Source organism: Globicephala melas, chromosome 20, assembly GCF_963455315.2.
Source record: "Globicephala melas chromosome 20, mGloMel1.2, whole genome shotgun sequence".
Classification (NCBI taxonomy): domain Eukaryota; kingdom Metazoa; phylum Chordata; class Mammalia; order Artiodactyla; family Delphinidae; genus Globicephala; species Globicephala melas.
Window position 1 is genome coordinate 52,253,719 of NC_083333.1, and position 23,177 is coordinate 52,276,895.

General features: G+C 47.0%; 1 protein-coding gene across 2 annotated transcripts in view; it reads right to left on the bottom strand.

The window, feature by feature from the left end:
- Positions 1–211: 211 nt before the first annotated feature.
- The window catches only part of SCPEP1 (serine carboxypeptidase 1), a 43,866-nt gene continuing 20,900 nt past the window's right edge, over positions 212–23,177 (bottom strand). Inside the window, exons 6-13 of one of the 2 annotated variants that reach the window (XM_030881647.3) lie at positions 22,913–22,985; positions 18,718–18,755; positions 18,100–18,228; positions 17,391–17,484; positions 16,503–16,616; positions 13,771–13,908; positions 12,613–12,776; positions 212–772 (exon numbers count right to left, since the gene is read on the bottom strand). In XM_030881647.3, the coding sequence (XP_030737507.1) occupies positions 710–772; positions 12,613–12,776; positions 13,771–13,908; positions 16,503–16,616; positions 17,391–17,484; positions 18,100–18,228; positions 18,718–18,755; positions 22,913–22,985 (813 nt within the window). In that variant the 3' untranslated portion in view covers positions 212–709. Of the gene's footprint in view, positions 773–10,609; positions 10,943–12,612; positions 12,777–13,770; positions 13,909–16,502; positions 16,617–17,390; positions 17,485–18,099; positions 18,229–18,717; positions 18,756–22,912; positions 22,986–23,177 lie in introns of those variants that run through there. The other variant, XM_060290817.2, reaches the window with a different exon arrangement.

Below are 23,177 nucleotides of genomic sequence, written 5' to 3' on the forward strand. Positions count from 1 at the left end.
AGACTGTGAAATAACATAGCAATGATTGCGTTTTTTGTGTAAAATATATATGTATACATAGCAAAAAAAGATTTGCAAGAATAAACACTTAAGTGGTAACAGTGCTTATCCGTGGGAAGGGAGCATGAGTGTTCATTTTGTTCTTTGCCTGTATTTCCTGATTTTTCTATAAATCGCATAATTTGCTTTTGTAATAAGAAAATGTTAATCTACTTCAACCCTTTATTTTGATGAAAACAAATCCAGCTTTTAATTTTAATTAATTAATTTATTTATTTATTTGCGGTATGCGGGCCTCTCACTGTTGTGGCCTCTCCCGTCGCGGAGCACAGGCTCCGGACGCGCAGGCTCAGCGGCCATGGCTCACGGGCCCAGCCGCTCCGCGGCATGTGGGATCTTCCCGGACCGAGGCACGAACCCGTGTCCCCTGCATCGGCAGGCGGACTCTCAGCCACTGCGCCACCAGGGAAGCCCCAAATCCAGTTTTTTAAAACTTAGTTTTCAGAAGCAGAAATGATTTCCAAGTTGTCACAGAGGCAATGATTTTGTTCTCTGTCGAAGCTGATGGGACCCTTCACAGTCACAGCCCAAGTGAGGTTCTCCCCCCGAGTCAGATTCAAAGGGAGAAGAGTGGTTCCTACACCTTCAGGGCGCTTGCTTCGGCTTCCGTGCCCCAAGGCCAAGCAGCTCACCTCCAGCCCAGGCCATCCTATTCTTGCTGAGTCACCAGCCTCATCATCTGCAGAGCCATGTCCCCTTGGTCGGAAGGAACCTGGAAGCAAGCAGTATCTGCGTTAGCACTCCTGGTTCTATGCCTGGAGCTGGGGTCAGGGCCGGCATCCCGAGACCCTGCTCCCAGGAAGGGGGCCAGCTCTGTGACAACAACCTGGGAGGACAGCTGCACTTACGTGCCATTCCTTAAAAGAGCGTCCCTTCTAGGGCTTCCCTGGTGGCGCAGTGGTTGACAATCTGCCTGCCAATGCAGGGGACACGGGTTCGAGCCCTGGTCTGGGAAGTTGCTCCCACATGCCGTGGAGCAACTGGGCCCGTGAGCCACAATTACTGAGCCTGCGCATCTGGAGCCTGTGCTCCGCAACAAGAGAGGCTGCGATAGTGAGAGGCCCGCGCACCGCGATGAAGAGTGGCCCCCGCTTGCCACAACTAGAGAAAGCCCTCGCACTGAAACGAAGACCCAACACAGTCATAAATAAAAATAAATAAATAAATCTAAATCATATGGGCTTCTAAGAAGCCCTCTGCTTAAAAAAGAAAAAAAAAAAAAGAGCGTCCCTTCTGTGAAATGACCCTACCCCCACCTGCTGGGCTGCAGGGGTCTAGAGAAGCCAGCATTTAGGAAGGAATCTCCTATTCCATTGGGGCTGATCTGCTGATTTCTTTCTTTCTCTCTTTTTTTTTTGGCCACACTGCATGCAGGATCTTAGTTCCCCAACCAGGGATGGAACCCTCATCCCCTGCAGTGGAAGCGCGGAGTCTTAACCCCTGGACCACCAGGGAAGTCCCTGTTGATTTCTTTATAAGGGCTGTGCTTATGTTACTAGGACCCAGCCTGTTCAAGGAAGAGGGAAGATTGTAAACATTTTAAAGGATTCTATGTGTAGGAAGGGTCCCAGAGTGGAAGGGGAACCAACAGCAAATCTGTAAACCAACAAGACCCTTTGTTTGGGGCAGCCCTGCTTTTACAGTTATTCAACTTTCTGTTTTCCTGTAAGATTTTTCAAATAATCCTTGTAAAAAATCTTCCCACACACCATCAAAAGGGGGAGGGGCAGAGGCCTCAGTTTGTCCTCCACAAGGATGGCGGTAGAGTAGATGGCTCCAAGTTCTGAAATTCTGCGGCTCCACGATTCTCACACTCCTGCCGACCCTCCTGCCAGGCTTGGCCCCCAGGAGGCACAGGCACGGTGGGGTATGCCAAAATGACACTTAATCAGCTAAAGAGGAAGTGGTTGGGGGATGATTTAATAACAGTCTCCAACAGCTATTTTAAGGCTGCCCCAACTGATGCCTTGTTCTATGGGTGACAAACCAAGAGGAAACGGGCCTGAACTCCTCACACCAGTGACAGCCTACAGCTGGTTCCTCCTGCCTCCCCCTCCTCTCTGACTCCGCGGAGACCCTTTCTTGGAATAGTGTTCTGCTCTAAGACCTCCTACTGCCTTTTCCCAGTCAACACCGAAGGTACTCAGAGCCATGACAAAATGCCTTCTTAACCCTGTGTCTTGCTGCCTTGTCCACTGTCTCTTCGGATCAAGTTTATTAAAAGGGTGGGCTACTACTTCCCTCTGGTTTCTTAAAGGAAGTTGTCTTCCGTCTTCACTGCTCATTCTTTCCCTCTGTCCTTTCCGTGCTGGCTTCTGAGCCTGCCGATTCACTAAACATGCTTTTGCCACAATTACCACCAACATCGGTGCACCCGAATCACTGCTTATGCTTCAGTCCTTTATCTGAGCTCCTGGCAGCATTCGACACCACTGGCCTCTCTCTGCTTTGGGGATGCCCCTGGTCTCCCTCCCACTTTTCTAGCTGTTCTTTACTCAAGTCTCATTTGTGGGTCCTTCTTTTTCCTCCTGCCTCTTAAATACTGGTGTATCCAGGGCCCTGCCCCTGGCCTTTTCCATATTTGACTGCCGAATCTCTATCTCTAAGGACAAACATTTAACTCTAGACCCACAAATACACAGTTTATATAGTCAATTGCCTATGGATAGCCCACTCGGCTGGTCTATCGAAAAACAGTTACCAAGTCCTGCTTATTCTCCCTTCCTACATCAAATTCCTCTATATGTCACTCCCGCCTGGACTATTATAAAAGCATCTTAGATCAGCTCTCTGCTCCAGTCTTGTCCCATGCCCTCCATTGCTAGAATGTTATTTCTTAGACAAATCTGGTAATTTTACTCCTTTGCTTAAAACCCCCCAGTGGCACATCATTGCTTTCAGGGTAGGTCTAAGCTCCGTACCAAGGCATGCAAAGTCTCCCTCTCCAGCCTCACGTCTCCTCAGTGATGCGGAGACAACCCTCCGAGGCCGCAGTTGCCTGAAGGCGCCTCTGGACTTGCATGCACTGCTCTCTTTGACCCCACACCTTCTCCTCTTTACCCAGCTAACCCCTGCCCATCCTTAGGGCCTCGTATTTGACCCCCAAGCCTGGGCTGGGCCCCCTTCCCAGGGCCAAGCCCCATCGTGGGATTTCTCACCCCATGTTACTAGAGTCTCTTTGCCTGTCTGCCGTTCTGGTCCATGAGCTCCCAGAGGACAGAGATGGTGTATCATCCATCTGTGTACTCCCAGTGCCTGGCACAGAGATGAGTAGTTATGAGACACTAAAATGTTTGCTCAGTGAATAAAGGAACCAAAGAGTAAAATACCTGCTAGACAGCCACTTGCCATTAGAGAAAAGGTCATTAAGTTTGGGATACTTGTTCTTTTTTTAAAGAATAACAGGCAGCTTTGCTTCAAGTTTTGCACTCATTTTAAGTACTCACTGTGACATAATCAGAGAGACTCTGAGCTACATGAGATGTTATGGTCACTTCCCTTCCTGTTTCAAGCATCCTAATGACTGACTGTATTTTTCTTTTTAACATCTTTATTGGAGTATAATTGCTTTACAATGGTGTTTCAGTTTCTGCTTTGTAACAAAGTGAATCAGGTATACATATACATATGTTCCCATCTCTTCGCTCTTGCGTCTCCCTCCCTCGCACCCTCCATATCCCACCCCTCTAGGTGGTCACTAACCACCTAGCTGATCTCCCTGTGCTATGTCGCTACTTCCCACTAGCTGTCTATTTTACCTTTGGTAGTGTATATATGTCCATGCCACTCTCTCACTTTGTCACAGCTTACCCCTCCTCCTCCCCATATCCTCAAGTCCATTCTCCAGTAGGTCTGTGTCTTTATTCCCGTCTTGCCCCTAGGTTCTTCATGACCTTTTTTTCCCTTTTTCTTAGATTCCATATATATGTGTTAGCATACGGTATTTGTTTTTCTCTTTCTGACTTACTTCACTCTGTATGACAGACTCTAGGTCCATCCACCTCACTACAAATAACTCAATTTCATTTCTTTTTATGGCTGAGTAATATTCCATTGTATATATGTGCCACATCTTCTTTATCTGTTCATCCGATGATGGACACTTAGGTTGTTTCCATCTCCGGGCTATTGTAAATAGAGCTGCAATGAACATTTTGGTACATGACTCTTTTTGAATGATGGTTTTCTCAGGGTATATGCCCAGTAGTGGGATTGCTGGGTCGTACGGTAGTTCTATTTGTAGTTTTTAAGGAACCTCCATAGTGGCTGTATCAATTTACATTTCCACCAACAGTGCAAGAGGGTTCCCTTTTCTCCACACCCTCTCCAGCATTTATTGTTTCTAGATTTTTTGATGATGGCCATTCTGACCAGTGTGAGATGATATCTCATTGTAATTTTGATTTGCATTTCTCTAATGATTAATGATGTTGAGCATTCTTTCATGTGTTTGTTGGCAGTCTGTATATCTTCTTTGGAGAAATGTCTATTTAGGTCTTCTGCCCATTTTTGGATTGGGTTGTTTGTTTTTTGGTTATTGAGCTGCGTGAGCTACTTGTAAATTTTGGAGATTAATCCTTTGTCAGTTGCTTCATTTGCAAATATTTTTTCCCATTCTGAGGGTTGTCTTTTGGTCTTGTTAATGGTTTCCTTGGCTGTGCAAAAGCTTTTAAGTTTCATTAGGTCCCATTTGTTTATTTTTGGTTTTATTTCCATTTCTCTAGGAGGTGGGTCAAAAAGGATCTTGCTGTGATTTATGTCATGTAGTGTTCTGCCTATGTTTTCCTCTAAGACTTTGATAGTGTCTGGCCTTACATTTAGGTCTTTAATCCATTTTGAGCTTATTTTTGTGTATGGTGTTAGGGAGTGTTCTAATCTCATACATTTACATGTAGCTGTCCAGTTTTCCCAGCACCACTTATTGAAGAGGCTCTCTTTCCTCCACTGTATATGCTTGCCTCCTTTATCAAAGATAAGGTGACCATATGTGCGTGGGTTTATCTCTGGGCTTTCTGTCCTGTTCCATTGATCTATATTTCTGTTTTTATGCCAGTACCATACTGTCTTGATTACTGTAGCTTTGTAGTATAGCCTGAAGTCCGGGAGCCTGATTCCTCCGGCTCTGTTTTTTGTTCTCAAGATTGCTTTTGCTATTTGGGGTCTTTTGTGTTTCCATACAACTTGTGAAATTTTTTGTTCTAGTTCTGTGAAAAATACCTGTGGTAGTTTGATAGGGATTGCATTGAACCTGTAGATTGCTTTGGGTAATAGAGTCATTTTCACAATGTTGACTCTTCCAATCCAAGAACATGGTATATGTCTCCATCTATTTGTATCATCCTTAATTTCTTTCATCAGTGTCTTATAATTTTCTGCATACAGGTCTTTTGTCTCCTTAGGTAGGTTTTTTCCTAGACATTTTATTCTTTTTGTTGCAATGGTAAATGGGAGTGTCTTCTTAATTTCACTTTCAGATTTTTCATCACTAGTGTACAAGAATGCCAGAGATTTCTGTGCATTAATTTTGTATCCTGCTACTTTACCAGATTCAATGATTAGCTCTAGTAGTTTTCTGGTAGCATCTTTAGGATTCTCTATGTATAGTATCATGTCATCTGCAAATAGTAACAGTTTTACTTCTTCTTTTCCTATTTGGATTCCTTTTATTTTTCTTCTCTGATTCCTGTGGCTAAAACTTCCAAAACTATCTTGAATAAGAGTGGCGAGAGTGGGCAACCTTGTCTTGTTCCTGATCTTAGTGGGAATGGTTTCAGTTTTTCACCATTGAAGACGATGTTGGCTGTGGGCTTGTCATATATGGCCTTTATTATGTTGAGGAAAGTTCCCTCTATGCCTACTTTCTGCAGGGTTTTTATCATAAATGGGTGTTGAATTTTGTTGAAAGCTTTCTCTGCATCTATTGAGATGATCATATGGTTTTTCTCCTTCAATTTGTTAATATGGTGTATCACGTTGATTGATTTGCGTATATTGAAGAATCCTTGCATTCCTGGAATAAACCCCACTTGATCATGGTGTATGATCCTTTTAATGTGCTGTTGCATTCTGTTTGCTAGCATTTTGTTGAGGAGTTTTGCATCTATGTTCATCAGTGATATTGGCCTGTAGTTTTCTTTCTTTGTGACATCTTTGCCTGGTTTTGGTATCAGGGTGATGGTGGCCCCGTAGAATGAGTTTGGGAGTGTTCCTCCCTCTACTATATTTTGGAAGAGTTTGAGAAGGATAGGTGTTAGCTCTTCTCTAAGTGTTTGACAGAATTCGCAAGTGAAGCCATCTGGTCCTGGGCTTTTGTTTGCTGGAAGATTTTTAATCACAGTTTCAATTTCAGTGCTTGTGACTGGTCTGTGCATATTTTCTATTTCTTCCTGGTTCAGTCTCGGCAGGTTGTGCATTTCTAAGAATTTGTCCATTTCTTCCAGGTTGTCCATTTTATTGGTATAGCGTTGCTTGTAGTAATCTCTCATGATCTTTTGTATTTCTGCAGTGTCAGTTGTTACTTCTCCTTTTTCATTTCTAATTCTATTGATTTGAGTCTTCTCCCTTTTTTTCTCAATGAGTCTGCCTAATGGTTTATCAATTTTGTTTATCTTCTCAAAGAACCAGCTTTTAGTTTTATTGATCTTTGCTATCGTTTCCTTCATTTCTTTTTCATTTATTCCTGATCCGATCTTCATGATTTCTTTCCTTCTGCTAAATTTGGGGGTTTTTTGTTCTTCTTTCTCTAATTGCTTTAGGTGCAAGGTTAGGTTGTTTGAGATGTTTCCTGTTTCTTTTTTTTTTTTTTTTTTGTGGTATGTGGGCCTCTCACTGTTGTGGCCTCTCCTGTTGCGGAGCACAGGCTCTGGATGTGCAGGCTCATGGGCCTAGCCGCTCCGCGGCGTGTGGGATCTTCCCAGACGGGGGCATGAACCCGTGTCTCCTGCATCGGCAGGCGGACTCTCAACCACTGCGCCACCAAGGAAGCCCTTTCCTGTTTCTTAAGGTAGGATTGTATTGCTATAAACGTCCCTCTTAGAACTGCTTTTGTTGCATCCCACAGGTTTTGGGTCGTCATGTATCCATTCTCATTTGTTTCTAGGTATTTTTTCATTTCCTTTGATTTATTCAGTGATCACTTCGTTATTAAGTAGTGTATTGTTTAGCCTTCATGTGTTTGTATTTTTTACAGATCTTTTCCTGTAATTGATATCTAGCCTCATATCATTGTGCTTGGAAAGATACTTGATACGATTTCAATTTTCTTAAATTTACCAAGGCTAGTTTTGTGACCGAAGATATGATCTATCCTGGAGAATGTTCCATGAGCACTTGAGAAAAATGTGTATTCTGTTGCTTTTGGAGGGAATGTCCTATAAATATCAATTAAGTCCATCTTGTTTAATGTATCATTTAAGGCTTGTGTTTCCTAATTTATTTTCATTTTGGATGATCTGTCCATTGGTGAAAGTGGGGTGTTAAAAGTCCCCTACTCAACTGTGGAGTCGGGGCTTTGCTTTGGGGGCACGAGCCGAGGGGACTAAAAAAAAAAAAAAAAAACAACGTCCCCTCTTATGATTGTGTTACTGTCGATTTCCCCTTTTATGGCTATTAGTATTTGCCTTATGTATTGAGGTGATCCTATGTTGGGTACATAAATATTTACAATTGTTATATCTTCTCTTCTTCTTGGATTGATCCCTTGATCATTATGTAGTGTCCTTCTTTGTCTCTTGTAATAGTCTTTATTTTAAAGTCTATTTTGTCTGATATGAGAATTGCTACTCCAGCTTTCTTCTGATTTCCATTTGCATGGAATATCTTTTTCCATCCCCTCACTTTCAGTCTGTATGTGTCCCTAGGTCTGAAGTGGGTCTCTTCTAGACAGCATATACACGGGTCTTGTTTTTGTATCCATTCAGCCAGTCTGTGTCTTTTGCTGGGAGCATTTAATCCATTTACATTTAAGGTAATTATCGATATGTATTTTCCTATTCCCATTTTCTTAATTGTTTTGGGTATTTTATTGTAGATCTTTTCCTTCTCTTGTGTGTCTTGCCTAGAGAAGTTCCTTTAGCGTTTTTTGTAAAGCTGGTTTGGTGGTGCTGAGCTCTCTCAGCTTTTGCTTGTCTGTAAAGGTTTTAATTTCTCCATCAAATCTGAATGTGATCCTTGCTGGGTAGAGTAATCTTGCTTGTAGGTTTTTCTCCTTCTTCACTTTAAATATGTCCTGCCACCCACTTCTGGCTTGCAGAGTTTCTGGTGAAAGATCAGCTGTTAACCTTATGGGGATTCCCTTGTGTGTTATTTGTTGTTTTTCCCTTGCTGCTTGTAATATGTTTTCTTTGTATTTACTTTTTGACAGTTTGATTAATATGTGTCTTGGCGTGTTTCTCCTTGGATTTATCCTGTGTGGGACTCTCTGTGCTTCCTGGACTTGATTAACTATTTCCTTTCCCATATTAGGGAAGTTTTCAACTATAATCTCTTCAAATATTTTCTCAATCCCTTTCTTTTTCTGTTCTTCTTCTGGGACCCCTATAGTTCGAATGTTGGTGCGTTTAATGCTGTCCAAGAGGTCTCTGAGACTGTCCTCAGTTCTTCTCATTCTTTTTTCTTTATTCCGCTCTGCGGTAGTTATTTCCACTATTTTATCTTCCAGGTCACGTATCCGTTCTTCTCCCTCAGTTATTTTGCTATTGATCCCTTCTAGAGTATGTTTTATTTCATTTATTGTGTTGTTCATCATTGTTTGTTTCCTCTTTAGTTCTTCTAGGTCCTTGGTAAATGTTTCTTGCATTTTCTCTATTCTATGTCCAAGATTTTGGATCATCTTTACTATCATTATTCTGAATTTTTTTCAGGTAGACTGCCTATTTCCTCTTCATTTGTTAGGTCTCGTGGGTTTTTACTTTGCTCCTTCATCTGCTGTGTGTTTTTCTGTCTTTTCATTTTGCTTATCTTACTGTGTTTGCGGTCTCCTTTTCGCAGGCTGCAGGTTCATAGTTCCTGTTGTTTTTGGTGTCTGTCCCCAGTGGCTAACGTTGGTTCAGTGGGTTGTGTAGGTTTCCTGGTGGAGGGGACTAGTGCCTGTGTTCTGGTGGATGAGGCTGGATCTTGTCTTTCTGGTGGGCAGGTCCACGTCTGGTGGTGTGTTTTGTGGTGTCTGTGGCCTTATTATGATTTTAGGCAGCCTCTCTGATAATGGGTGGGGTTGTGTTCCTGTCTTGCTAGTTGTTTGGTATAGGGTGTCCAGCACTGTAGCTTGCTGGTCGTTGAGTGAAGCTGGGTCTTGGCGTTGAGATGGAGATTTCTGGGAGATTTTTGCTGTTTAATATTATGTGGAGCTGGGAGGTCTATTGTGGACCAATGTCCTGAACTTGGCTCTCTCACCTCAGTGGCACAGCCCTGACACCTGGCTGGAGCACCAAGAGACTCTCCTCCACGCGCCTCAGAATAAAAGGTAGAAAAAACAGAAAGATGAAAGAGAGAAAGAAAAGAAATAAAGAAAGAAAGAAAGACGATAAAATAAAATAAAGTAAGGTAAAATAAAATAATTATTAAGAAAAAAATTTTGAAAAGTAAAACAAAACAAAACAAAAAACGGACGGACAGAACTCTAGGACAAATGGTGAAAGCAAAGGTATACAGACAAAATCTCACACAGAAGCATACACATACACACTTACAAAAAGAGGAAAAGGAGAAAAAATAATCTATCTTGCTCCCAAAGTCCACCTCCTCAATTTGGGATGATTGGTTGTCTATTCAGGTATTCCACAGATGCAGGGTACATCAAGTTGATTGTGGAGCTTTAATCACTGCTTCTGAGGCTGCTGGGAGATATTTCCCTTTCTCTTCTTTGTTCACACAGCTCCCGGGGTTCAGGTTTGGATTTGGCCCTGCCTGTGCATGTAGGTCGCCTGAGGGTGTCTGTTCTTCGCTCAGACAGGATAGGGTTAAAGGAGCAGCTGATTCGCGGGCTCTGGCTCACTCAGGCTCGGGGGAGGGAGGGGTACGGATGCAGGGTGAGCCCACGGCGGCAGAGGCCAGCGTGACATTGCACCAGCCCAAGGCGCGCCGTGTGTTCTCCTGGGTAAGTTGTCCCTGGATCCCGGGACCCTGGCAGTGGCGGGCTGCACAGGCTCCTGGGAGGGGAGGTGTGGATAGTGACCTGTGCTCACACACAGGCTTCTTGGCGGCGGCAGCAGCAGCCTTAGCGTCTCATGCCCGTCTCTGGGGTCCTTGCTGTTAGCCGCAGCTTGCGCCCGTCTCTGTAGCTCCTTTAAGCAGCGCTCTTAATCCCCTCTCCCAGGCACCAGGAAACAAAGAGGCAAGAAAAAGTCTCTTGTCTCTTCGGCAGCTCCAGACTTTTCCCAGACTCCCTCCCAGCTAGCCATGGCTCACTAACCCCTCCAGGCTGTGTTCACGCCGCCAACCCCAGTCCTCTCCCTGGGATCCGACCTCCGAAGCCCGAGCCTCAGCTTCCAGCCCCCGCCTGTTCCAGCGGGTGAGCAGACAAGCCTCTCGGGCTGGTGAGTGCTGGTCGGCACCGATCCTCTGTGCGGGAATCTCTCCACTTTGCCCTCCGCACCCCTGTTGCTGCGCTCTCCTCCATGGCTCTGAAGCTTCTTTCCCCCTCGCCACCCGCAGTCTTTGCCTGCGAAGGGGCTTCTAGTGTCTGGAAACCTTTCCTCCTTCACAGCTCCCTCCCACTGGTGCGGGTCCCATCCCTATCCTTTTGTCTCTGTTTTTTCTTTTTTTCTTTTGCCCTACCCAGGTACGTGGGGAGTTTCTTGCCTTTTGGGAGGTCTGAGGTCTTCTGCCAGCATTCAGTAGGTGTTCTGTAGGAGTTGTTCCACGTGTAGATGTGTTTCTGGTGTATCTGTGGGGAGGAAGGTGATCTCCACGTCCTACTCTTCTGCTATCTTCCCGTCTCTCTCTGGGAGGTTCTTAAGAGAAGACTAAGGGAAGGGCTTTTTGGTGGCGCAGTGGTTGAGAGTCTGCCTGCCCATGCAAGGGACATGGGTTCGATCTCTGGTTTGGGAAGATCCCACATGCCGCGGAGCAACTAAGCCCATGTGCCACAACTACTGAGCCTGCGCTCTAGATCCCACGAGTCACAACTACTGAGCACACGTGCCACAACTACTGAAGCCCAAGCGCCTAGAGCCTGTGCCCCACAAGAGAAGCCACTGCAGTGAGAAGCCTGCGCACAGCAACGAAGAGTAGCCCCCCTCACCACAACTAAAGAAAGCCCGTGCTCAGCAGCAAAGACCCAACACAGCCAAAAATAAATAAAATAAATAAATTTATATATATAAAAAAATAGAAGACTAAGGGTCAGAGAGGTTGAGGATAAGTTATTCATGGCCAAGATACCTAATAAATATTGTGAGAACAAGTATACCATACACCCAAGCTCCCACTTTCCTCTAGGTCAGGGTTTCTCAACCTGGACACGACTAACGTTTTGCGCAACACAATTCTCTGTGGCGGGGGGCTGGCCTGTGTGCAGCAGGATGTTTACCAGGATCCATGGCCTCTGCCCACCACATACCAGTAGCAACCTGCCCCAAGCTGTGACAACCCCAAATGTCTCCAGACATCCCTGAAGTCCCCTTGGGGCAAAACTGACCCCAGTTGAGAACCACTGCTGGTAACCCTCAAGTCCCTCAGCATTTCCTTGGCGGTCCAAGTGAGTGCTCTATGATGTCCTCACTGTGCACATGAAGCTTTAAGGCCAGTTCCTTAGGCCCTCCTTTCCAGCCAGACAGCTGTCCCTCAGCCCCGGCTCTGTGGAGATTCTGTCTTAGCGCTATGGCGCCAAGCCTTCCCATCTCTCCCACAGGTCTCCTCCAGGAAACTGCCATCTGGGACGAAAGGAGAGGCTGCATTTAAACGGCTGGACCGAAGCATAACCGTGAGGGGAACACCTGGGCCCCTCTGCTTCCTGGGCATTCCCGTCTTTGGCTCCTTTGCAGGTCGTCTGTGTGTGTATGCGTGTGCATGAGTGTGCATGTGCTTGCATAGTGGATCCATCCCTCCATCATCTCCTTCAGCCCAGGGAAAGCTACTCAGTCCACCTACAGCCTAAGGGAAAACACCGTGTTCGCTAGGCAAGTGCAAGAGTGCTGCAGCCTCAGTGCCCGTCTTTGCAGGTGAAGCCTCTTCTGAACTGAAGTTCCAGAGCCACCGCTCCTCACAAACACTTGTACTCTGCACTGTGCTCAGCCTTACAGACCACCGAGCTCTGATTTCACTCCCTGAAAATGTCAGGGAAAGACAATTTCTCCCTCCTCCCTCCCTCCCTCGGGACAAGTTGTTCCTTCAGGACAAACTGTCCAGAGGAAAGTAACATTCAACTCATTTAATCTAAAGAGCAGAGGATAGAGAACCCAGCGGAAGTCTCTCAGGAGGATTTACTCACAAACAGATTTTCATTAGCGACCCCCAAACACCCCCAAACCCAATGCACTTATGAGACCAGTGCGTGTGGCTCCCCCACCCCCAACTCGAGTGGCAAATCTGGAACAAATGCTGACCCTCTCTCACCATGTGTCCAGCTCTGAGAATCCAGTAGAAAGCCAGGTTCTTGTGGGACTTGACAAAGGCAGACGTTTCTGAAGTCTCAGGGTCACTGTGCAGGGGCTTCCACTTCAGCTGACTGAATTTGGGCAGTTCTGCCCACTTCAGTTTTCGCACCCAGGCCTCCTGACCTGGCGAGGGGGATAAAGAAGGCCCCAGCATTAAGAGCTGAGTGGAGGAGAACCCAAAATCTGGGTCCCATGATTCGGCATAGAATCTGCAAGCTGGGATGTACATAAAACTCACTTTGGGATCTTGTTAAAATGCACATTCCAATGCAGTAGGTCTGGGCATGGCCTGGGACTCTGCATTTGTAGCACTGGTTGTCCCAGCCACAGCCAGGCTGCCCAGGAGAAATCTAACAGCTATGACTACTTTTTGCCCCTGACCCTCCCACTGCCCTACGCTCTGTAGGAAGGAAATCGGGGACCTCTGGAGGTGGACAGCACTGTCAGGAGGACGGAGAAGCCTCAGGGTAAGGAGATGCTGGATCACACCGGGGAGGTCGTGGAAGAAACACAGAACCTTTTCAAATCGTCCTCAGTACCCTTGGCTCCCAAGTCCCCAAAATATTCAATCCTGCTGACTTTGAGGAACGCTCAGACCCTCCAGACCATGTGCCTCGATTTATCTGCCAGTTCTGAGAACCTGCCTGAGCTTCTCCCTGGCCCTCCCTGAAACCAGAGGTGGGCACAGGTGGCAGCCAACGCGGGAGGGACCCCACCAAGACCATTTCCCCTGGGTCCTATCTTTACTGGGTCGGCAGGGCTGTCTTGATTCACGCTGCAGTGCTTTCCCATCCCCTGTGACGCTGCACAAGAATCAGGTTTTCCCTCAGTCCAGTGGCTAGGGAAATGTCTTCTTTTTAAATTTCGAGGTGGGCGTGGGTATTATCCTTTTCTGTAATCATACCTAAGGCCTCAAAAGCTGGACAGGCCAGGCTTCTCTGAGGGGTCACAACCTCGGGCAGCCCTACCCTCTGCAAAGAGTCAAGGTCAGGGGTGGATGCATGTAACAGGAAATGGCCTTCCTCCTGCCATTTCAATGTCAACAGTCCCCCAAGAGGCCAGTTCCCTTCCAGCTCAACCCACGACACTGCCTCCATGGGCCCCGAGTGGTTCCTACCCATGGTGTCCACGATGAGGTCAAGCTGTCCATTATACACGGTCACGTTGACCCCGGCTTCCAGCAGCTCGTCCACAATGCTGATGACGGGTTTCATGAAGTCCCCCTTCATGTTCAGGAAGACGCTGGCAGCCTGGCCTGTACAAGGGGAAGGAGAAAGAGGTAGCAGCTTGGAACCTGCCAGAACAAGAGGCACCTTTCAGCCCAGAGCACCCAGCACCCAAAAGTGACCACCGTGCAGCACCTAACAAAGACCGAATACACAGCTGCTTCACCAACAGGGACCAGCTGGCCCAGAAATCTGTGCCCCGAGCTGGCCGTGGAGAAGGGGAGCCCAAACAGCACACGTGTCTGTTCATCCAGGTGCTTGTGATGACAGCAGATGCCATCTGTCATGAGGGATGGAAACCCAGAGAAAGCTAACACCCAAGGAAACAGGGAGGTTTAGAAAATACCCTTTGAGGGACTTCCCTGGTGGCACAGTGGTTAAGAATCCGCCTGCCAACACAGGGGACACGGGTTCAATCCCTGGTTCGGGAAGATCACACACGCCGCGGATCAACTAAGCCCGTGCGCCACAATTACTGAGCCCACATGCCGCAACGACTGAAGCCCGCGTGCCTAGAGCCCGTGCTCCACAACAAGAGAAGTCACCACAATGAGAAGCCCACGCACCGCAACAAAGATTAGCCTCCACTCTCCACAACTAGAGAAAGCCCGCGCGCAGCAACGAAGACCCAATGCAGCCAAAAAAATAAGTAAAATTTTTAAAAGAAAGAAAATACCCATTGCGCTGGTCCTCTCAGGGGACAAACTGATTTGGGGCCAGCATTAGTTTTCCTCCTTTGCTGAGTCACCCCAGAGACAAGGTTTTTTTGTTTTGCTTTGTTTTTGCTTTTTCAGGGCCAAGTTTTAAGCTCTGAACCAGTAGGGCTACCTTAGTAGTCAACAAATCAGTCCTAAACCAATTCAGAGCTGGCCCTTGGTAAAGTCACATGGATGACTAGCCCCACGCAAGAGAGGAGGCGGTCCGCACAGCCTTCTTGCTGGGTCCCTGACCATCACTCTCATCGTATGTACTGAACGACGGCAGCAGCCATCATTGACTTTTAGTGCTAAGTAAGCACTCTGCAAGCAACATCCCATTGCCTCCTTCCTTCACCAACCCTGTGAGGTTAGGCTCTTTAGCCTGTGCAATGGCTAAAGAACATAAGGCTCAGAGAGGCTGAGCAACACGCCCCGGGCGAAACAGCCAGTGGCAAGCTGGGACCGGAACGCAGGTCTGGCTGACTCCTAAGTATGTAGGCCTTAACTACAAACTGGACTTGGGACACTGAGGGTACCCGGAAAGGACAGTCTGTCCTTTCCAGACCCATACACAGGCACACCCGAGCTAGGAAGAGTTTGCTCTTATCAGCTTTCATCTGCAAAAGTGTAGTTGGCTCGCCCGTCTAGCCACACTGGGCAGCGAGGGAGGGTCCCTATAACGAGAGAAGCTGGGGCTGGACAACACTGTCATGAAGGTAAGATGAGGGGGTTGAGCTGAAAAGATGTGCTCTTGTGAGCTTGACCTTCACCTGGCCTCCTGGGGGTGCTCACATCTCCTCCTTCTCAGCATCCAACCTCCCATGGGTGTCTGTACCCCTTTAAGCTCTGACACCGCATTCTTTTGTTTGAGCTAACTTTTCCCTCATTACTAGAAAACTCTAAGGGATGAGGGGGAAATGAAGACACTAGGTCTAGGACGAGTCCTCTGTTGACTGCGTGTTGGGAGATGGCCGTGTCCCCTGAAGAAGCCAGGGCCAGAGCCAAGTCCCAGCCTCTCCACCGCTGTCAACGTTCTGCCCTAACAGAGGCATAGCTTTGGGGTCTCTTAGACATGAACAAAACCCTCCTTAGCTTGAGTGTTTCCCCTCCAGGAGTCTGGGGGTCCCACTTACTCACAGCTTCCCTATAAGACTGAGCAGGAACTTACTGGGGTCCCTGAGGACCCCTGTATTTCCCCACTATGACCTTCAGACCAGAAGGCAACAGACGGCAGGCCACATCCACAGCAGGACGCCTGCAGAGGCCAGCCCGAGAGAGCTTCTCAAACCCTGTCCGGAAGGGCCTTTGTCTGGAAGTCTCACCCACAACCAACTGTGGCCTTGGGCATGGCTTTTTTTTTTTTTTTTTTTTTTTTTTCAGTACGCGGGCCTCTCCCTGTTGTGGCCTCTCCCGTTGCGGAGCACAGGCTCCGGACGCGCAGGCTCAGCGGCCATGGCTCACGGGCCCAGCCGCTCCGCGGCATGTGGGATCTTCCCGGACCGGGGCACGAACCCGCGTCCCCTGCATCGGCAGGCGGACTCGCAACCACTGCGCCACCAGGGAAGCCCTGGGCATGGCTTTTTTAATCTCAATTTTTTATTATGGAAAACCTCACACTGATACAAAAGTAAAGAGGGTGTGATGATTCCCATGTACTCACTCCTGGCTTCCACTTACAAAAAGTCGCTTCATTTCTCTCCCCAGCCACTTCCCTTGGTTCAAAACCCCCGATTTTGAACCAATTTTGGCATGTTATTTACTGTCTTTCTATGTTTGCTCATCTATCAATGTCAATACTATTCTACCTGCAACACACTATCGCCACCACCAAAGCCCATTCAACAGATTAAGGCCTTTGAATTTCCACCTTTTTCACCCCCCCCCCAGCTCTACAAAAGACGTTTTAATTTGATCACACAAGTTACCTCCCCAGGAGCAATCTTCAGGAATAATTTTGAGTTTCTTTCTGACGGGACCATTCATGAGCTGACTTAAGGCATCCTGCTGTAAGTGTCTCACGTGGCGCTGGAAAAGGTGAACTAAAACAAACTGGTACACGGTGAGTCAAAGGACCGGAAATAAGACCATCCTCTTTTCTAAGCGGCCGGGGATGCTGTGTGTAAGAGGGAGACCTGCACCTGGAAGAAGAAAAGTGTCCCCGATGCCCCCCAGATGGCGGGGGGGTGGGGGGAGTCAGGAACATGTTCAAAGTGCAGATGCTTCATTGGTTTTGATTGCTGCATTTTATGTACTCTGGGGCCACTGAGATTAGCCAGCACGGCCAAAGGCAATCAGCTGAGTGGAATCTAGAGGCCTCCTGCAGCTTCTACGTGGCGGGAGGATACCAGGCATTCAGCACCCGCAGGGAAGACAACTCAATCCAGCCTTTAGGAGAACTGACATCGTCATTCAATGTGCAGAAGCTGGTTTCCAAACTTCAAAACACTGTCTAAGTGCAAGAAGCCGGATGCAAAAGCCTACCTAGTGCATGACTCCATCTATGTGAAATGTCCTGAAATGGCAAATGTAGAGAGACTGAAAGCAGATTAGTGGTTGCCTGGGGCTGGGAGTGGGAACAGAAATTGATGGCAGACAGACACGTGGGCTCTTTCTGGGGTGATGGAAATGTGCTAAAACTCGATGGTGGTGATAAGTGCACAACTCTGTAAATAAACTAAAAACCATGGAATTACACACTTAAAATGGGTGAATTTTATGGTACGTAAATTATATATCCATAAAGCTTTTTAAAAAATTGGTTTCCTCTCCCACGGAGGCTGAGACAGGGTCTAGCAACGTCAAGGTCCACTCACCTATGTGGCTCTGGGTGAATTCTAGACTCGATTTCATGGTAGACGTGGGAGACGTCTTAGTTAAGATGTTATAGAAGTTCACTCCGTCTGTGTTCTGAGATACAGAAGAAATATATTCGGCTGTTTGTTTTACTTATTCATTATCAAAGTTGCAAAACAGAACGGCACCTGGCTCTCCACCTTATCCGAGGACAGCTTTAACTCTGTACATTTGCTCGGACCAGAAAGAAACGTAGCCCTTAAGGCTCAGAGACCAGCAGTGTCAGCCCAGTCTCCTGGCAAAGTGAGCAGCTCATTCCAGTGGAGCTCCGATGCCGCAGGAGGAAACCAAGGGCCTGTGTGTTAATTACCAGGGAAAACCGAGCTACAGAGTGTCCTTCATACTCAAGTCCTCAGCCTGTGCATTCCTCCCTCCTGGCTCACTGGGGCCAAAGCACTGCTCGGCAAGGATCCAAACACTTGCCTCTGTGGGACATATTCCTTTTTACAGAAGCCATACCTTCAGTCAAGAGGCAGGCAAGTCTTGCAGGCTGGGTGGCTTTCTGACCCCGTCTTTGCTCAGACTCGCCAGATTTATCGTTTAGTTTGACATTATTTCTCGACTTGTGGGCAGTCTCAGGATAGATCCCAATCTTAACAACGCCAACCAAGGTCCCTTCACCCAAGGGGAAAAGCCAAGCAGGCTGGCCCCGAGCGCGTCCCCTCTTACCTGTTCAATGACCATTTCTGCTTTCTCCCACAGCTCGGTGGCCTCTTTGTAGAGTCTCTTATTTATGGCATCCAGGACTTGTTCTGCAACCCGAGACACCTCTGCCAGACCTTGGTCGTCGAGAAGAGACTGGAACGCAAAGCAAGAACTAAAAGGCCCACTTTGTGAGAGACACAAACCTGGCATGGCTCCAGTTAGGGATGGGTAACAGAAAGAGCGGCAGGAAGGAGAAGGGACCGTCCATATTGATGATGGAAATATAGGAAAACGGTAACTGAGTCTAAGTGATGGGTATATGGGTGTTCCCCATGATCTTTCAACTTTTCTGTGTATTTGAAAATGTCTGTAATAAAAAGCTGGGGGGGGAATTTTAAAATGTGCATTTCTTATAGCTGGAGAAATGGGATAACTGTGCTGATATTTCTTTAAATTTGTCCCCAAGGCCGGCTGTTGCTTAGGGTCTTTGATTTGATACAGATTATTTGATAAGTCCCTAAGGGGCAATGTCAACCACACAGGCAAACCCAGCTAGCTTTGCCCTTCCTTCGGACAGAGCCAGAAGAGGTCAGCTGGGCTGTTAACCACAGAAGGTGCAGAGCTGGGGACTCATCTACTTACCATGCTGTACAAGTAAGGTCCCCAGGAGAGCACTGAATCTAAAGGAAACCACATAAGAAAATAAGTTTGTTGTGGCTCTGTCCTCCCCACAAAATACCTAACTAGTTTTCCTTCCAAAGCAGAAAGAGACAGAAGAAATGCAGTGGCTTTGGGTCTGAAGGCTCCTTAACTCACCAGGGCCCATGCAGGGCTGATGTCTCAGTGGCTGGGAGGTGGGGCGAGGCTGTGGGGGTCTTTCTGGTGACTGGACTAAATGCTACATTAATTTGGCCTGATACTGGCGCGGCCAGTGAGTCGCCAGGGATGGTACCACAGGCGAGCAGTGCGTGTGCAGTGGAGGCCCTCATTTGCAGACTTCTAGACTTTGTGACAGCCTAAAATATTTCCCCACCTTCAGAGTTCTGCTCTGCATCCTGCCTGCTCCTCCAATCTGGGGACGCCAGCTTCCGTCAAGGAGCTAATTAAGGAAAAAGACTAATGACCTCACAAGTGTCTGTGCTGTAACTGCCAATCAATTCATTTCAATCCCGAAAATGTATTGAGAGTTTACTATGGGCCTAAAGCCAGTAAGGAGCTTTATAAGATATAAACACGAGTAAGACAATACCTGACTTCAAAGAGAATAGTTGGGCTTGGTTTGGACAAGTTCACAACTACCATAACACTAAGTACGGCTAGTGCCATTGAGAGATGTGCCCAAAAAGTAGCAAGGCCCACAACTTTTTTTTTTTGGCTTATGTGATTTTCTTCTTCTGTAATTAAAAAAAAAAACTCAAGTATAGTTGATTTCCATCAACGACCACAACTTATAGAGCACATTTGAACACGTCACTCCTTTGCTTAAAAGCCTTCAATGGTTCCCCCTAAGCCCAAGTATCTCAAAGTCTGTTTCAAATAACCCCAGTTCTACAGAACGTTAACCAAAGTATTAGAAGGAAAAATGACTTGGTGGTGAAATACCTTTGGGGTTATGCAAAAGACAACATATTTTTATTTTTTACTGCAGGACTTCTCAGAGCCTTTAATGTACCTGTGAACCGTGAGGAAGTGGCACCAGTATTTGGCACTTCTGAAACTTATTTGGCCATGGAGCCCTTTGCATAGCACTTCATTGGACTGGTATTCTTCAGAGCACACCCTGAGAAATGCAGGCACACCAGGTCCTACAGGACCCAGTTGTCATTCACCTTTCCAGCTAAACCATCAAACCTGTGCCTCAGTTTCTGTTTCTGTTGCCTTTTTTTTTTTTTTTTTTGCGGTACGCGGGCCTCTCACTGCTGTGACCTCTCCCGTTGCGGAGCACAGGCTCCGGACGCACAGGCTCAGCGGCCATGGCTCACGGGCCCAGCCGCTCTGTAGCATGTGGGATCTTCCCAGACCGGGGCACGAACCCGTGTCCCCTGCATCGGCAGGCGGACTCTCAACCACTGCGCCACCAGGGAAGCCCCTCAGTTTCTTTTTCTTTTTTCTTTTTTTTTTTTTTGTGGTACGCAGGCCTCTCCCGTTGCGGAGCACAGGCTCCAGGCGTGCAGGCTCAGCGGCCATGGCTCACAGGCCCAGCCGCTCCGCGGCATGTGGGATCTTCCCGGACCGGGGCACGAACCCATGTCCCCTGCATCGGCTGGCGGACTCAACCACTACGCCACCAGGGAAGCCCCCCTCAGTTTCTTATAAAGAATCATCTGCAGTTCTCCAATGCATCCCATTCCCTGCTTGATCTAGACCAGGGACTGACAAACTTTTTCTGAAAGAAAGAGATAAATAATAAATATTTCTGGCTTTGCAGGCCAGCTGATCTCTGTTACAACTACTCAACTCTGTTTCGGAAGCCTCCCAAGAGTCAGAGGATATGTAAATAAATAGGTGTGACTGTGTCCCAGTAAAAACTTTATTTACTAAAGCAGAGTGGCAGGACAGAATTTGACTTGGAGGCCGTAGTTGCTGAACTCTGATGAGGACCTCTGATGTCCAGTAGAACTTTCTGCAATGATGGAAATGTTCTATATCTTTTTCTTTTTCTTCCACACCGCAAGGCTTGTGGGATCGTAGTTCCACGACCAGGGACTGAACCCATGCCCCCTGCTGTGGAAGCACAGAGTCCTAACCCACTGGACCGCCAGGGAACTCTCAAAATGTTCTGTATCTGTGTGGTCCAAAACAATAGTCAACAGCCACACGTGGCCATTGGGCACTTTGAAATTGTGGGTAGTACAAATGAAAGATGGAAAATTTTATGTATTTTAATTAATGTAAATAGTCATATGTGGCTACGGCTACCAAACTGAACTGTGCAGATCTTCTTGAAGAAATGAAGCATGTCTGCATCTTTCCTAGCACCCAACAAAACAACTACTCCCTAGCAAGCAATTAATAATTGCTTGTGAAAATTAATAGTACTTCTTCAAAAAAGAGAGTACTTCTGGGGTGGAAGAGTGATACGTAAGGTGGATCTGGAAGAAGGGATCAAGGTGGACCTGGAAGGAGGGATTAAGAGCTGGGCAGGAAGATTCAAAAGGGGAGGTGGGTCACAACAATGTGAATTCGGGAGATTTTGGACCAGATGAAGAGCACATGCAAAGCCATGAGGCTAACTTACTGGTCTCAGGGAGGAATGCAGGGTAATGGTTAAGTGCATGGATTCCACTGCCTGCTGCCTTCATGTGCATCCTGGCTTTAGCTGTGTGACTTTAGGAAGATTGCTTAACCTCTCTGAGTCCCCATTTCATCACCTCCAAAACTAGGATAATAATACCATCCATCCCATGGAGCTGTTGCAAGCATTAAGTGAAGTTAACACATGAAAAGTGTTTAGTGTTATTAACACAGCTGTGATGAGACCCTCGAAGGAAGTGTGAGGCCAGGACCGTCACTCTGAGTGAGACACCTGTCAGGAAACCTGCTGACTCCCTCACGCCTCAGGTCAAGGCTTCTGCAACATCTTGGCATCCTAGGAAGTACACCCAGGAAGGAAACACAAAGAGCAGCCCTTTTCACAATGCGGACTGAGCTTTCAGTTCTGTCCTTTAACCCCTGCCCTGGAGATGCCAAGAACGAGAGCAAGAAATAACCATTCCAAGCAGCTTCAGAATGTCTTGAATCCATCAGGGACATACCTCTGTAACAAGCCAAATTTCTATCTTTTAAGGGAAAAATATTACCTTTTATAAATTATTATTTTTAAAAACCTGAGGCATCATCACAAACCATAGACATACATTTAGAAGAGTTTCGATTAACACATCCACTCATGTAACCACCACCCAACGAGAGCCTAAAAAGTTCCTTCGTGTCCCTTTCCAGCTTACTCCCCTCCCTATTTCAGAGGCAACTTCTCTTCTGAAATCTAACTCTACCGTTTGGTTTTGCCTGTGAAAGTCACCTTTTGTTAGGTTAGGGCAGTAGTTCCTAACCGGGGTGATTTTGTCCCCTGGGGACATTTGGCAATATGTCTGGAGATATTGTTGGTTGCCAAGCTGGGGTGGAAATACTGGCATCTAACGGGCAGAGATGCTGCTAACATCCTTCACTGCACAGGACACGCCCCCCAAAACAAAGAATCACATGACGCTCAAAACATCAACATTGCTGAGATTTAGAAATCCTCACTAGAGTTAACCCTACCACAGTGACTATTTCAGATGCCTGAAGCCACACCCTGGGTGTATACATTCCAAACGACTTTTATCTATACTCCCAACGAGGATGCTCAGGTTATGAAACTTCGAACCTCTGAGTTACAGGACCAGATGGTAGCCCTGCCTCACCATCAAAATGAGCAACAGGTGGGAATTTCACCCCAAATGCTCATGTTAGCATAAGGATGGTGGACAGGACGAGATGACAAACAGACTTGGGTTTGTATCCTGCCCAGGCAACTCATTCTGTGTGTCAGAGGGCAAATTCCATCATCTTTCTACGTCTCTAGAATGTCTTCAACCGTAAAATTTGGTTCTTTTGTTGTGAAAATCAAATAAGAGACCTCGGTTCAGCCTGTAGCAGTCCACGGTAGGGGCACTGTAAGTGAGTTCTCACTCCTGAATTTCTTGGAATACTCCTGGAGTAAACATTTTCTGTGTTGACTTTTTCAAGGATCCAGAGAATTCCATTGCCTTGTTCTTTGATCTAGATACCACAGCCCAAAGTCCCGAAGGGTAGGGAAAGGGACTTTTAAAATGTCTGAAAATTCCCTACTTACCGATGGGGGAGATCCAGGAATCACCTAAAGCAACCCCGGCAAAGTTGCACTGGATGGTCCCTTGCTGAGTGGCCTGAAAGAGAAGCCAAGAAAAGTCCTTGTCAAGAAGACCCAGGGGCCTCCATCCCTTCCTCAACAGGAGGGAGCCAGGCCTTTAGACACTGCCTTTCCTGAGCAGAGACAGCTCCTGCCCACCCAGGATACCCTGGCTATCCAAAGACAACAGATGCCCACTAGAGGGCAAGGGTAACTCTTTCCTGCTGCC